The following is a 16,705-nucleotide window of genomic DNA, read 5'->3' on the forward strand; positions in this document are numbered from 1 at the left end:
AAATAAATGCTGTTGTAGTGTGTGTAAGGTGCATCATGTAGTCAAGGTAATTTTTTATATAAAAATAATAATGGCTGTGTGTTTCTGAGAATGAAATAATTGGAACTAGAGAAGACTGCATATCATCTGCGCCTATTTATGTGGCCACGAAAGGTATATATATAGTAAAGGTGTAACACCATAATTGTATATAGGTGTTATATAAGCATTTATCTTTATATATAAGTAATGCAAATGAGTTGTGTGTACACTGTAAGTATTGCATGTAGTTGTGCATAATTGTTTATGATTCTATTTAATTTTGTATAATTTCATATAATTATTTACATTGTACATTTAAGTGAGTGTATTGTACATCTAATTGCATATATTGTGTGTTTAATTTGTACATACATGTTATGTTTTTAACTTGCTATATTTGTATATAATTGTGTATATGGTCTATTATTGTATGTATGGTAAATAATTATTTATTATTAAATGTAGTTGTACATGTATATACAATATATGTAATTGTATATATTGTATATCTAATTTTATATATAGTATATCATCGTAAATATTGTATGCCATTGCGTATGTCGTACATAACTGTATATATTGTATACCTAATTGTGTACATAGCATATCTAATTGTACATAAATTTAATATCATAACTTTATTAGATTACATGACTAATGCCTTCAGAAACTCTTTCATAATTGTTTGTAATACAATAAAATATTCTACTGATACTATTTTTACCAAAAACTACATTTGAATATAAACTACATAAAAATATAAGCTATATTGATAAGAAATAACAAATTCAAATATTTTTCATTTCCAATCATACTGCCTTAAGTATACAGAGAAACTTATTTTTGCGATAGTTTGGCCAGACAAAATAAATCTATAAACTTGTAGAAACCTGATATGGTAGAAAAGGAGATTTAAATTACTCCAACATATTTGATAGCCAGAAACGCTAGAGCGATAATTCATAACTTAGAAAATGAAAGCATACTTTGTCAGTTTCCGCATTGAATAAGCCCCCCTCTGGCTCCTTCCCTCTGTCTCCCCCATCCTCTGCCTCCCCTCTCTTACTATCCCCATCTCTGCCTCCACCTATTATTTTCGTTATCTCTCCCCCTATTTTTCTCTCCCTCACCCTTTTTCTCTCTTACCCTCTCTTTTCCTTCTCTCTTCTTCTCTCTTTCAATGAACTACAATCATTTCTGAGCATAATAACGAATTATCAGAGATTCTTGGCAAATTTGGCTAGCAAGCTGCATCCCCTACATAAATTAACCAGTGACGTCAGAGTCGTATAAATAATGTGAAGCTGTTTTAATGATGTAAAAAATATTTTCTTGACAGATAACGGTTTAGTGCCTGACAATACCAAGCTATCCCTTACCCTAGCTTGTAATGCATCAGCCTAAAGGCTAGAAAGCGTGCTGTCAAATGTTTTGCTGATGGCAACGAATGTCCAGTAGCCTTTGCTTTGAGAACTTGCAGTAAAAGTGAAAATAACTATGCTCATACAGAAAGAAGGGTACTGTCACTGACCTTTAGTCATGAAGCTCTATAGATACTTGGGTAGAAAATCCTTTAAACTTATAACAGAGGACTGACCTTCACTACCATTCTAGGACCTAAAACTAGCATACCGGTACCACCTATAGCTCATACAATGATGGGCTGCTGTTTTAGCTGCTTATACTGATGAGTTCGAGTAAGGATGAATTCACAACAATCAGCTGTAACTTTTGCACTTGCAGCACTTTGGTGACCTGCTAATCACTCTTCCAAAGGTTAAAGATGAGACAAGCAAACATATTGTTCGGGCTAAAGTGTACCAATATACTCGATCAGGATAGCCTCAACCTTTTTCTGCAGCCTTTCAGATTTTCCAGGCTTATTGAACTGACTTTCTGGTGGAATCGTAACAAGCTGATGCTGAATAGAAAACTGCCGGCTCTCTTTACAAGAATAAATACACTGAGTGTATTAGCAATGTGAATATATATTTGAGCTATATTTATACAAATACATAAAGTCAATATATGCGCATATAAATAACAACAAACAAAGAGACTGCCGCTATCTGTCTTTTCCTTTGCATCAGGCTCCTTTTATGTAGAGCCTCTCCAAGTGGTAGGCTCCAACCTCTTCGGCAGTCACGGCTTCCCAGTCCTTAGTTAATCAGCTGATATGCCGAGCTAGCTCACCTATGACTGAGTCTTCTGCTGTGATGATGAGAACCTGTCTGGTCATGACATCGGCTGTTCGATCAGCTGGGCAACCGACACTGATCTCGGTGCTCTAGTTTTACAATACTGACCAGTAGAAAAAAGGTGAAGTACGAATAATGCAAAATTTGCAAATAGACTCTGTTCATAGTATTTCAGGAATATGTAGTTTTTGATTTGATGTTTTTTAGATACCAATAGATTATTTTAATACTCAGGGAGAACTGTGTTAAACAGTTGAAAAAGCTAAAAAAGCTTTTTACCTGAATTATTATTTTCCAAATAGTTGATAAAATCAAGCCGTTTTGAAATTCTCCTGAAATCGTCAAAAAACTAAGAAAGTTTCTTTTCATTTTCTGAGAATGAGAGATACCTTGTAAAAGCAGATGCAAAGCCATGACAAACTTGATAAAGAATCAGGTACAAAGCTCATTCATTTCATGAATGTTTTATTTCTTATTTCTATAACAAGTGAATCCCCCTGAAACAATAACATAACCAATTTTGCTAAAAAAGTACAAAAAATATCTGCTAAAACATGAATATAATAAACAAGTTTAAACATATAAAACGATTGTGGCCACTTGTGATAACCATTTCATAAGAATACCGGCTTTGTAAATTCATGCTTCATAAAAATATTGCAGGTTTATTAAATGATATTATTATACTATCATATATTTGCAAACAAACATTCTCATCGATGTCAAAACCTCAAGCCTTTGTAGCTGCCAGCTAAAATGAACCCTAAAATGACTATTGGCATCAGAAAAGAATATCATAAAATGCTTTATATGCAGACAAATTTGGCGCCATACCAGTCGATGGTAAACTTACATTCACAGTTAATATTGACCAATACCTTAAAACAAATCACTAGCTAATCATACTATCGAGTCTATAACAACACAGAATTGGGTCAATACAAGGCAATAATAAACTGTGGTGGGCCAGATATATGGCTGCCATTGTTGAATAGTATATCTACAAGACTGTGATTATGGCGAAGAGTTTGTATCCGATCTACCACTTTGTACGAAAGTGATAAGGAATCAACAAAGTTGTAGTTAAATAAGGATATGCCTCTCGTAGTGAATTGATGTGATAGTAGCTCACAAGACCCTAAAAAAGTAATCAAACCTATCAATGGCGAAGTATTGCATTTAAAGTTTGTTTTTGATAAGGAGCATTTCTAATGCATAAAAATGAAATAAAACTTAAAAATAAAGAAATAAGTTCGAAAATTGAGAAAAAACTTGAAATAAAGCATAATCAAAACATAAAACAAAATATGACTTAAAACTTGTTTACGGTTTTTTGGTGAGAGTAAAACATTCATCATAGGAAAATGCTGCAAAAAATATAAACTACTTTATTCCAAAAAATGTGTAACCAGACAGTTAAGGGAGTACATTATCATTTGAACTTGGAACCGACTGATTATACGATTATTAACTATACAGTGCACCCTCAAGATACGATTACCCTGATATACGATGTTTTTTGCTTACAAAATGAAACATGATGATTTTTTCACTTCACTATATGAATATTTTTTTACCATATACACGAATTCAACCAAATTTTCACCCGAGTTCAAATTTGGCAGTGGGTGTGCGTAATACATATTATGTATTAAAGGTTGACTTGCAACAAAATTCACATTACAGTTATTTGATATGAAAAGATTCACCATGTCACTCTGTTGTGTTGTAGGTGCAAAATATGTGAAAATGTGCTTACAATCTCTTAAAAGCTCAAAAAATGAACAGAAAATCACAGCCACGCGAGATCACCATAATTTAGATTCCCTTTCCAAAACGGCTCAAATGTGATGTAGGTTTGAGAGATGGTTTTTGTTTACACTTTCTTGCAACCTTATTCGTTGAAATATTTTCACAAATAAGCCATTCACTGGGGACTGGTTCAATGTGTGTGCTGACCCGTTACAGATATGATTAAAACTAATCCTATGTGAAAGAGCATGTCAAACTTGGTGGGAATCCAAATTTTTTAGTCTCTAAACATTTCGTGGCGCTGCCGGTATCACCCCAAAGTTTGCCATTCAGGGGGGGGGGCAACTCCGAATCGAACTTTTTTAGGTTTTTTTATAACAAATATCTCGAAAACTATATCTTTAAAAATCTGAATTTTTAGTAATGTCTTCTTTCACATGTGATCTATCATTTTCATTTAAAAACTTGTCTGTCGGAGACTGTCATTTGGGGTCAGAGGTCGCTAAAGTAGGTCAGCGGGCCCTATTTTTGGCAAATTTTGTAGATTTAAGATATTTTAGCGTCACGTAAAACCCGAATTTTTTTTCATTTTTTAGCAATGTAGCTCTTGGTATATGCTTATTAATGTATTTTCTACATAAAAATAATTTATACTTGTCAGATTTCATCCTCGTGTGGGTTTGGGCGGGACAAATCCAACATGGCTGTCATCGGCAGCGATGGAAAAGGGTGACGGAAACCACTAACAATCACAGAGATAGCGTGGAAAATTATATAATAAAATAATGTTTTATACATATTTCACATGCGCTGATTCTAAATCTTGTCTCAAAATCTATGATATTCTGCTAGAAAAGAAGTTAATAGCACAATTAATTGAAGACATTTTAATATAAAAAATCCATTCAAGGCCGATTTCAACACAATAAGGCTGCCCTTTCCGGTCCAGTGTATCTGCATAGACATTGAATTCACAATTACAAATTCACAATTACAAATTCACAATTACAATTCACAAAAGGCTGGAATGTTGGCAGAGAAGCAACCAGTCAACCTAGACCCCTTCATCAACAACAACTCATTGATATCGCTGCAGCAAACATGATCATATTATATATTATATTTCATGTATAGATATATTATAATTTATTATAAACTTTGGTGTACAAATAAAATATTTCAAATACAAATAAAATTTTACAAAGGATGAACGGAGTAAATAAAAACAGTTTAGCTCATATGGCGGTTGTCTGGGAATAAAATTAAACTGATACTTTTGATAAGTAAATACTAGCGTGTAATGGTGCTCTCTGACTAACTATTTCGGTAATAGCAGCTCTATATCGCTGTCACTGTCTTGGGTAGATGTTAAAGGCGATTCTCTCGCTACTACATGGCTGGAAAGGGAGTTATCATCAAAACTGTCCTCGTGGCTTACTATTGCAAAGTTTTGCCGGCTTGCCAAAATTTTGTGCTCGTAAAGTCGTTTTTGTTCTTTTTTTAAAACAGATATATTCTCCTCGCTAGCAGCTGCAGTCATTTCTACCTCAATTTCAAGACCTCACTGAATAATTGGTGATCTAGGAATGACGGTATCAGGTCACTTACCCCCTAGCCACTTACTCCCCGGCCATATACCCCTGGTCATTTACCCTCTGGTCACATACCCCCCTAGGCTATATACCCCCAGGTCAATTACCCCCTCCCCATGATATCTTTGAAGAGTTTCTACTAAGCACTAATTATAAATGCAATACCCTTGATCATATATTAGATTCGTTGAAATTGAACTTGTAAGGAATTTAGACAATTAATTATTCTTTTGATTCAATGAGTAGAGATGTCAACCAAGAATGGGTTGCATAATAGAACTGCTTAGAGTACATATCAAATGTGCTCAATACCCTTGATCCTGGGTTGGATAGATTCTTTGAAGCAGAAATTGTAAAGAACTAAGACAGTTAAGGCATGCATATATAAGTTGAAAACTGTGTTGTACCACCAGTATTATAAAATTTATTATGGAGTTCATTACTAGTACTAAATGAGGTTCGAAGTTAGTGTATGAAGGATTCGTATATATGAAGCAGAAAAATTTAGCAAATGGAGTTGTGTCATATGAGTGTGAAATGAGACGGAATGATAAAAAATGCAAAGCTAAATTGAAAGTGAAAGGTGAAGAAGTTATTGGGAAGACCAATGAACACACACACGCCGTTTCTATTGGTCGTCCAGAGGCTCTGAAACTGCGTCAGTCAGTTAAAAAACGTGCACTCGACACTGAGGAAACTGCTCAAAGAATTATCACTCAAGAACGTGAAAATATATATCCGAGCAAGCTTCTACACATATCCCAGCCATTCGCACTATACGCAGAGGAATACGCAAATATCACCAGCATGCGGGCAACCCCCACCCAGTTCCTCAGACCCCTGAGGAGATTGTCATTCCTGAAGAATACAAAGTAACATCACGTGGAGAAGATTTTTTATTGTTTGATGGAGATGATGATGAAAACCGTACACTACTCTTTTCGACACACAGAAATCTCCAGGTTCTCAAAACTTCATCTCACTGGTTCTACGATGGTACATTCAAGGTTGTCCCAAGTGTCTTCTATCAGCTATTCACAATCCATGCACTCACTGCAGACCGCATTCTACCCTGTGTGTATGCTCTACAACCCAACAAACAGCAAACAACATATGATAATCTCTTTCGACAGGTGAACGCATTGAACCCGGAATTATCTCCAACATCCATAATGATAGACTTTGAAAATGCTATTAAAAATGCTCTTCACAATGTATTCCCCGATACTACAATACAAGGATGCTTTTATCGTCTATCACAGGCAATCTACAGGAAAGTTCTAAATGAAGGCCTCCAGGTCAAATACCAGAATGATGTAGATATAAATATGTGTATCCGTTCTATGGCAGCTCTCCATAGATATATATACCTAGATTGGCCAATAGGGAAAAAGCCTGTCAGACCAAAATAGCAAGACGCAACGTCACTGTATTGTACCTCACGCTTGACTGCACTGCTGTTTACAATGAATCTAATTGGAAGAAGGTAAGAAAATTACATTTATTTTCACATAAAAACCTTCTTGTATACATAATCCAGTAAACTAAAGCAATTCTGTGATAATATCTGATAACCACCATAGATTAAAACTATAAAAGCTATGAATTGTTGCACACAAATAATGAGCCATCATGGCTTTATTTGCAACCCTCTCTTATCCCCATTCTCTCTTTTCCCTGTTCTCCAAAGAATAAGTTAGACGGGGAAAAGAGAGAAGGGGAATGGAGAGGGGAGGGGAAATAGCCCACCCACTCAAAGAGCCAGACCTTGGCTAGGTAAATAGACTAATATGCTGAACTAAACATGAATAAATATGATGAGTATGCAAGTATGTCTGAAGTCAAAAATGAGACAGAATGATTATTTTACAGCTGGCTAGGTCACCAAAGCTGAAGTGTAATGATTGTATCACTAGCATCGTGGATGTTACCAACGTTGATGTAAACCAAGCAACGAATTCCCTAATTACAGCTAAGAATCAGGGTGGCTTGACTTTGTCTTCGCCTGTGGTGATTGAGGTTTGCAACCACAGCGAGAAAGCGACAAGAGTGTTGCTTAGTAGTGCTGGATTGGTGAAAAACTTTGCCAGGCTAGCACTAATTGCCACCACTAAGAAGCCAGTCACGAAAGGCCAATACCAAGTTATTTGTACAGTATGCAAAAGCAAGTTAAAGGTTGACTTGCAACAAAATTCACATTGCAGTTATTTGGTATCATAAGATTCACCATGCCTTACTCTGTTGTGTTGTAGGTGTGAAATATATGAGAAGGTGATTACAAGCTCTTAAAAGCTAAAAACTTATACAGTCATACTTCAACTTACAAGCTTAATGCGTTCCGAGACTGAGCGCATATGTTATTTACATATCAAACAATTAAATATATATTGCTTGGTTTCCATACTCTAAAAATGCAAATAAAACACTCAAAACAAGATATTGTAACAGAAAGAAGATGTTGGTTATTGTCATAATTTACCACATGATTTCAAAAAGCAACAATCAAAAAATAATACAAGGAAATGTGATTATTTAAAATGTAAAATTAAATACATACAATAGCAGCTAATGCTAGCATTTGCGAGAGAGGGAGATATAAGTTATCCTTCATTACAACAGTTGTCTTTGATAAATTTGAATTTTATCAATGTCTTAAAAGACAAACTCTAATGTTGGTATGGTATTGGCCTTCAATCTAGCTTTTTTCCCAATACCAGGTGATACTTGGTAGCTTTCACTAGTGAAGTGGTCTGAACAAAGTACAGAAGATTTACTTGGGGTCCACTGTTCTCGTCTCACTGCTTTAATCCAGGCATCCTTGCGATCAGCAGCAGTAGCAAAACTTAACAAGTAATAAAAGATACATACAATTAGTGGTGTTTTTTGCTCATTGGATTATTGACTTTTTGCCTTTGAGAAGTGTAGCATTAACCTTGTCAAATAATGGAAACTTTTAAGCCTGATTATAGCCAAAGATAACCATGCTCCAAGCCATGCTCATGTAGTATGTTCATGAATTCTCCCAACGATTAGCAGGGTGAATGTTTGTTATATTGTCCCACCTGTGGAAGCTTTTCTCTGGGCATTTTCTTGGATAATTGGAACATCCAAAAGCAACGCAGCAATTCTTACTAGTCCTCTCAGATGACTGTGAGCTTGATGAATAATGGTGAGATCGCTGCCAAAATAGCAATGAATATGAATTCCATTCTGACTTAGTGATTTATAGCAAGATGGTATCCAAATTAATGGCTCAAGCATCACAAAGTAGCAGTATTACACAAGCAGCTCCTTGGGCAAAGTTAAGAAAACCTTCCAAGAGAGAGTCAATCAGTTAATGAATCAAACAAGTTGAAGTTGATAGTAACTTGACAAACAATGATGTCTGCTGATTTGATTGTCTTCAATAATTTTTTCAAAGTGTCAAATATGGGAAAAATATGTCCACTATTGGTATGAAAACTGTTCTAGTTTTTACTATAAAGCCTTACAGCTGATATTTAGGAGTTCCAAGCCTATCTTTGATATTAAAAGTAGTAAAAAACTCACCTTAGTAGCAGCTGACACACCCTTCTCAGCTTCAGCCATTGTAAACTAATGATGAATCTTGCGGTCAGTCAAGCGTAAGGTACAATATGATTACGTTGCGTCATTGCATTTACGTCTGACAAGGCCACCAATGGGGCTAGCTATTATTGGCCAATCTAGGTATATATATCTATGCAGCTCTCGCATTCATGCCTATGAATGACATCGTGGAATCATTTGAGACATTTTCAGATAACATACCAGAAGTCGCCCAACCAGTTGTGGACTATTTTGAAGATACGTACATTGGGCGACAACAGCGTAAAGGACGAGCGGAACCGATATTTCCTCACACAATGTGGAGTATTCACGAAAGAGTTGTTAACAAATTGCCTCGCACAAACAATAATGTTGAAGGATGGCACAGACACATGCAAGCAAGCATCAGTGCCTACCATCCCAACTTCTGGCATTTCTTGATCATACTTCGTAGAGAGCAAGCACTAAATGAAGTCGCAATCACCCAAATGATAACTGGTGAATTAGCACCATCCCAAATGCCAAAATATCGAGCTATATCGCAGAGACTACAGACAATAGTTGCGGACTATGATAATAGACCAATTCTTCATTTCTTACGTGGTATAGCACACAATATTCAAATGTAATTCCATGATGGTCTAAAAATAAATGTCCATGCATGTACATGTTTTGCAAATACATGTAAATTACTGTCAGTTTGTATTAAAATGCAATTTTGCGATTAGTTTGTAAATAAATGCATTTATTTTTAAGTGTCTTTTTAATTATTAATTATTAACTACTAATTCAACCATGACAAATTAGCAAGTGGTTCATGAGATTTAAACCAAAAATTAACTGATTTAAGTTAAACTGTATTATGTGTTATGTGGATGTAATTGACTTGGGGGTAAGTGACCTTGGGGTATATAGCCTACGGGGGTATGTGACGAGGGGGTAAATGACTGGGGGTATATGGCCGGGGGGTAAGTGGCCAGGGGGTAAGTGACCTAAAACCAGGAATGACATCTACCACCCTTGCAGTCATTGTGCCTCAGTGTATGATGAAAAATCTCTCTCACTAAAACAAATAATGAAGCGGTAGGGATGGGAAAAAAGAAATACAGTAGAACCTCGGTTCTCGACCATAATCCGTTCCAAAACCCTGTTTGAAAAGCGATTTGTTCGAACACCGAAATCATTTTTCCCATTACAAATAATGTACATCGTTTTAATCCGTTCCAACACCCTGAATGTTTACCTTTTTAGTATTTTATACATTATTTTATGCATGAAATTGCACATTAAAATGCTGACCAACACATAAAAAGCAATGCATATCTCAGAAAATGTTAAGCAAAATGACAAAGACACAAATAACATAAACATAAATGTAACCCAGGCTAATCGTACGTTCGTGTTATCGTAATCTTCCATACGAAAGATTACGCTAACATGAACGTGTAAAAATATAAAAAAGGATAAAGAAAAAAATTATGAATAAGATTTTTAGGATACAGGATGTTCTTTTCTCTTAAAATATCTATCCAATGACACTTGCTTCTGCCTTCTATTTAGCACTTTTCGGAAGTGGTTCATGATAGTGTCGTTAAAGTCATTGATGACTCTGGTGACTGCAGCTTTATCAGGGTGGTGGAGTCCGACAAAATTCTGTAACTCGGCCCATTTGCTACTAAGCTTTGCTGCTTGCACTGAATTTCTTTGGAGGCATGATTAGGGGCTAAAACACTTCGTACACCTATATAAAACGCGAGAACAAAACGCAGCACGTCCGCATGCGACAACAGTTGGTCACAGAGAGAGCGATCTACACTCATAGGCCGCTCAGCATCCCACCCTCACGTACGCACTCACGCGTCGTACCGGCGTTCAAACTCTGATTTGTGTTCGAACTACGAAGCAAGAATTTCTCGAATTTTTTGTTCGGACTCTGATTTGTTCGAACTGCGAGTCGTTCGAAAACCGAGATTCCACTGTATTGCGTTTTACCGAAGAACTCAAATGAAATTCAATTATCAATTTAGTAAATGCCTTTGAAAAAAACTCCTTACCCACCACAAGTTGTTGGTTCATCAAAGGCTCCCAAATCAATGGATATTCGTGAAAACCTCTGAACGGAGAAAGAAATTTATAGCTTAGCATGATCGACTCGTAGTTGTAAGCTAAATAAAAACCGAAACACGCATTGTGTGCATGCGAAGGGTTAACTCTATCGCTAGCCGCAATAGAGTTTACTCTCAATAGAGAGTAATTGTGTTCACCCGCGAATAAATTAATCTGCGAATATGCATGAAAAAGGCAATTTGCGCGAAACTTAACTCCGCGAATTAATTCATCCTGTAGGGTAATATTGTTGAAGACAATGCGAAACAGAATTTGCCAAACATATTGAATACATCATACGTAGCACTGTTGTCATCTGTGATGAAATCTTCTCTGATGGATAGATTCATGAAAAGTAATCCGAGTTGTACTGGCAGGTACTTTTGAATAGCTCGACACAATTCCAACAGACTAAATACTACGTTCAAAAAGCTTTATGCTTCACTCTACTAAGTGAAAACAGGTGAGTTCACAAGCCGCCAACCAGGTGCAAGAATGGCTTTGGTTATCCTTTGCCAGAATAGGTGAGTTAACCTATTTCAACAAAACTGACGTTGTTTTGCGTTCACCATTTTGGTCAACTCATAAAACCATTCATTTTGTACTTAAATTAACTAATCGAATGTGACCAGATAATTATGTTCTACAAACTGATAATGATACTAGATGATAATGACATGATAATGACTATACATGACCTTTTGGTATGCAGTTAGTTTCACCATATATTCAAACATAGCATTTTCAAAGATGGCAGCGTGCTTATTTTGTGTAGTAGTTTCCGCTAGTTTCCGGTGTAAGTAGTAACTGAGACCTTAGCTGATACAAAGGCCGCAATGAAATAAGTTAACTTGATGACCCAATTACCGTAGACCGGCAGAATCGTAGTCGGTACTCAGATGTTTACACAGCATTTAGAGAAAGCTAATATGACAAGTTTTAATTTTTCTTATTTGAGGCGTTTGAGACATCACAATAATGTATTTGTAGCTAGATTTAAAGTTCTATTTTAGCCAACATGAAAGAAATGCAAAGTAAAATTTATGCCAATTGAGCCGCGCAGGACTAGACTTTTATTGCAATAGCTAATGTGAATACGAGAGATAGAGACAGGTTGTATCACTCGTTACATCATTTTGGGCAAGCCTGGGCATGTTTTTTGGCCTGAGCGTTTTTACCGCGATCAACTTTTTTCAATTATAATCTTCAAATGTCTTGACAATGAGATCGCCTAACACAACAAACAACATATCAACTAATAGGAAAAAAATGCTTTCATTTAAAATCAACTCAAATTTGACGCAACCACATATTTAATATGTACACAACGTATATAAAATTTTGACGATTTTTACAAGGGAATGTTTGCATTATATAACTACTATGGTTTCTATACCCCTACAAACCCTTCCCTGAAAGGAATCAAAATCGTATCCAGAGGGTGCACTTAGTACTCAACTGTATAAAAAAGAGTTTTCTGCTGATTATTATTTATTTAAAATTACATTTTCACCATTTAGTTTTTTTTATTGTAGTGTTTTAGCGATTATTTATTGCAATAAACATGTCATTTGATATCCATCTTACCAAAGTCTGATGTAAAAAGTGCTATACAACTACAAAATAAATTTTGGCTATTTTTAAAGCGGCTCTGATTGTAACTGCAGTAGGTTGAATTCTTTTTTAACAAAGTAATCTATTAAACAAGAAATCTAAACTATGTTCCAACCACGTCAACTAAGTGAATCTATAATAATTCTTTTGTTGGCTTGGTTAACCCATTATGCGCAAACTTCGCATTTCTGCGAATCTGCAATGACCCAGAATTGATAAAACTTCACATTCGTTAGATGAGCATACCTCGTTTATAAATTATTTATAAACCATTTATATATTCCAGTAAAAAAATATGGAAATTGCCTATGTAAGAGTTTTAGTCAGTGGAGACAAGTATCTAATTCAGAGTAGTAAAAGAAATGGATAACAGCAAAATAACCCCCATTCTTTCGCAAGGTTACAAACACTTTTTAAACATTTATTAACACTTTCCAAACTTTGTGACAGCCCCTTTAATCAAAGTTCCAACGCAGTATCAACCTTTATAAAACTATGAAATATTAAATGGAAATACTAGGTTTCTGGTTAGAATAGGTTGAACTGTACGTTATTAAAAGCTATACATCGCTGAAAGTTATGAACTTTAAATTTACAGTGGTTTGAAAATCTTTTCTTCATGATATGAAGTTTGAAAGTTATTTGTTTGAAAAATTTTGAAAACTTTTACAGTTGTTTTTATTTTGTTAAATGCTATTCATTTTATTAATTACCGTTTATTTTAATAGCGATATAGTATAGTAACAAGCGCTATTTCCTTTCCTCAACAGCCGAATGTTTCGTTCGTCAAATGCGTGTTTCAAAAAGTTTTCTATCGGTGCTCGCTTTGTGTATTAGCTTACACAGCTTTCCTTGTAAACCTAACCAATTAGTAATTCGTAATTACTTTCACATTTTACAACAATCATTTGTAAGATTAATGTAAGATTATCTGTAAGATTTATCGTTAGTATCAGTTATTCCTCATTCTCTTATATTCGCATACATTTTCATACTTTGAGAGATATATATAGGTAGATTTATGTTCTCTTATCACATTTATAAACTTTGTATAACTTTTGAAGTTTATAAGATAAGTTTTTAAAGTTTGTTACATTATCATTTTTATTGCAACTTGCATTTTTAAACACTAGCTGCATTACCCGTGTTCGGGAACAGATTTACGTAAAGCAATAGTTTTATTGAGAGTTGTCTTTCATACCGTAAAACAACTCCAAATATGCAATCTACTGAAATTTTTGTGCTGATCTGACTACATACACATATGCAGTTGTACGTGTTAATAATGTTGGAGAACCCATTGGAGATATGCAATGTGTTTTACAGCTAGTCTACAATGCATCAGTCTCGAACTACTCAAATCGGCATTGTCCTAATTTTGTACACAGAACTGATAATGAAATTGACATTGCTAGGCAAACTGACGCTGTTCAAACTGGCAGTATGGAAAAGTTTTACATATTTTAAGAAATTCTAGAAAATATTTTGCTGTTGCACTGCTTAGCTATTGCCAGCTTTTATTGAATTGAGACTTCTGCATGCTTGAAACACTAATCATGACTCACCAGTTCTTCGTCTATAGCCTGTGTTTTGACATTATATATACCAACTGTGCAGCAGTAATGCGGTTGTTGATAAAATTTATTATCAAGAAAATCTACTATATAAACTACATATATGGCCTCTCGCCTTTTCAACGTAAGGCGTTACATCTGGAGCAATTTTGGACATTCGTCCCATAAAAAAAATTCAACCCTATACTGTGTTGCATGACTGTAGTCAAGCGCGAAGTTTTCTGTCCATACATGGCGCCTGGTAGCAGCTGCTGTAGTTAGTGCATCTCGCTGTTGTCGCCGTTTCATCCGCTCCGAAAATTCAGCTCGGTGAGCAGCTGTTGTAGCTAGTGCATCATGTTCTTGTCGCCGCTGCATTCGCTCGGAGGTTTCTGCACGTCTGGCCGATGTAGCGGCTGCTCTGAGCCGTTTGAGTTACTGCTGGGGTCGGTCTAGTAGTCTCTGCACTTCTAGCGGCTGCAGCATCTATTCTGGCCGGCTCTCGATGTACCCGTGTTTGTTTGGCGGTTTCTGCTCTTCTAGCAGCTGCAGCAGCAGTTCCGTTTCGTTGTGGGCGTAGCTGCGTTTGCTCTGCAGTTTCTGCTCGTCTTGCTGCTGCTTCGCAAATTCGATCTCTCTCTACGGGAATCAATCTGTTTTTGCGTTTGGGCAATAGGCTTTTTGGAAGGCATTGTACTGCTTCAAGCATTTCTAACATCGAATGAGATGGTGTGCTTTTTGTAATATACGCTGCTCGCTTTCTTCTCACCGCTGCCTATCGCCAGGCTCGGAGTGCCCGTGCAAGTTCTGTAGTTTCTGTAGTTCTCGTAGCTGAAAAAAAAGTAAAGGTAACTCAGCTGCGGAAGGAAATGAACATGTTTATTATCACAAACAGTGGCAAATCCAACGTTTTCAACCTTTTCACTGAAGTAGACTCCCTCATGCGTTTTCTATGGTCGACCGCCATAGACACATTTTTGCGACTTTCCCAGCAATTGCTAGTAACTGAATTTTATTATTCGTTGGTAACATAACCAACGATTTTTAAAACTTGTATGAAGTGACAATGTTGTCCAAAGATTTCTCTATAAAATTAGCCTAAAATTTAATTTTAAATCTTTGTTTGAGAATTCCAACTTAACCACTTCGGGTGCATGCACCGCTATAGCGGCTTTGAGTATATTCTTCTCAAGTTCATTAGCCAGTTTTTAGGCTTTGCGTAGTTGCATTACTCATTCATCTATATTTAGAGCCTGCTTACAGTTACACTCTATCTACAAAGCTAAGCATGACCTTCAGACATGTTTGCAGACATCGGACTGGTCAAACAGCTATGGTCAAATGAAAGAATTTCGAGTAATTTGGGTTCGAAGTTCAACATCTCGATCAGTTAGTAACAACGCGTAGTAGTTAAGTAGTTGATGCCGTAGTAGTTAGTAGTTGATGCGTATAGGCTTCAATTCAGCGATAGAAATGGCAGACTTCCAGTAGAGTGGTGCCGAAGATAAGTTAACACCTATGGAAGAGACTGTAGATTGCATTGTATACACAGTATGTTTTATTCGTTTGTTATTATATATAGTTTTATACATTTTCATGCTACCCTTATTAGTTGAAAATGTTCGTAGAACACGAATTTTAATAAAACCGCTATTTCATGCTACTTTCAATATTAATTATTTTTAATTTTTGAAATAAAGATAATACGATCAGATACAGAATTTTCTTTGCTTTCCAAGAGTATAGGTGTTCTATGTAAAAATGTGAGTGCTTCTACGGTTAAAATGACTTTTGTTGACCCATGTCATAATCTGTAGAGCATCATGATTTAATTGTACCTGAACGCGAAATTGGATTATGCAATTGTACCCGAAGTGGTTAAAACAACCATTTTTGTGTAAGTTTTGAAAATGCCATCGAGTTAGAAAACAATTACTTATGTTGATGACATAGCTGATTCAGATTTTTGTGATTACACATATAATTAAAATAGCAATAGCAGTAATAGCAATAACATAGTAAATAGCAATAACATACAACAATACTAACCTTTTCGATGTAGAAATTTAGTAGGTAAAACGCAGTAGCAGTACCCGTGCAAGTTCTGTAGTAGCTGTAGAACTCATAGCTGGAAAAGAATAAAAGTAACTCAGAACGAAGTGAACATGTTTACTATCACAAACAGTGGCAAATCCAACGTTTCCAACCCTTTCACTGAAGTAGACTCATTTATGCGTTTTCTATGGTCGACCGCCGTAGACACATTTTGCAATTTAACCAGCGATTGCTAGTAATTGAATTT

The 16,705-nt window shown here is 35.8% G+C and overlaps 1 protein-coding gene across 2 annotated transcripts in view; it reads right to left on the reverse strand.

The window, feature by feature from the left end:
• Positions 1–2,720: 2,720 nt before the first annotated feature.
• The window catches only part of LOC137394683 (uncharacterized), a 79,133-nt gene continuing 65,148 nt past the window's right edge, over positions 2,721–16,705 (reverse strand). For both annotated transcript variants that reach the window (XM_068081441.1, XM_068081442.1), the window contains exon 13: positions 2,721–3,357. In XM_068081441.1, coding sequence (XP_067937542.1) covers positions 3,259–3,357 — 99 coding nt within the window. In that variant the 3' untranslated portion in view covers positions 2,721–3,258. The remainder of the gene's footprint in view (positions 3,358–16,705) is intronic.

This window comes from Watersipora subatra, chromosome 4 (genome assembly GCF_963576615.1).
Source record: "Watersipora subatra chromosome 4, tzWatSuba1.1, whole genome shotgun sequence".
In the NCBI taxonomy this organism is placed as follows: domain Eukaryota; kingdom Metazoa; phylum Bryozoa; class Gymnolaemata; order Cheilostomatida; family Watersiporidae; genus Watersipora; species Watersipora subatra.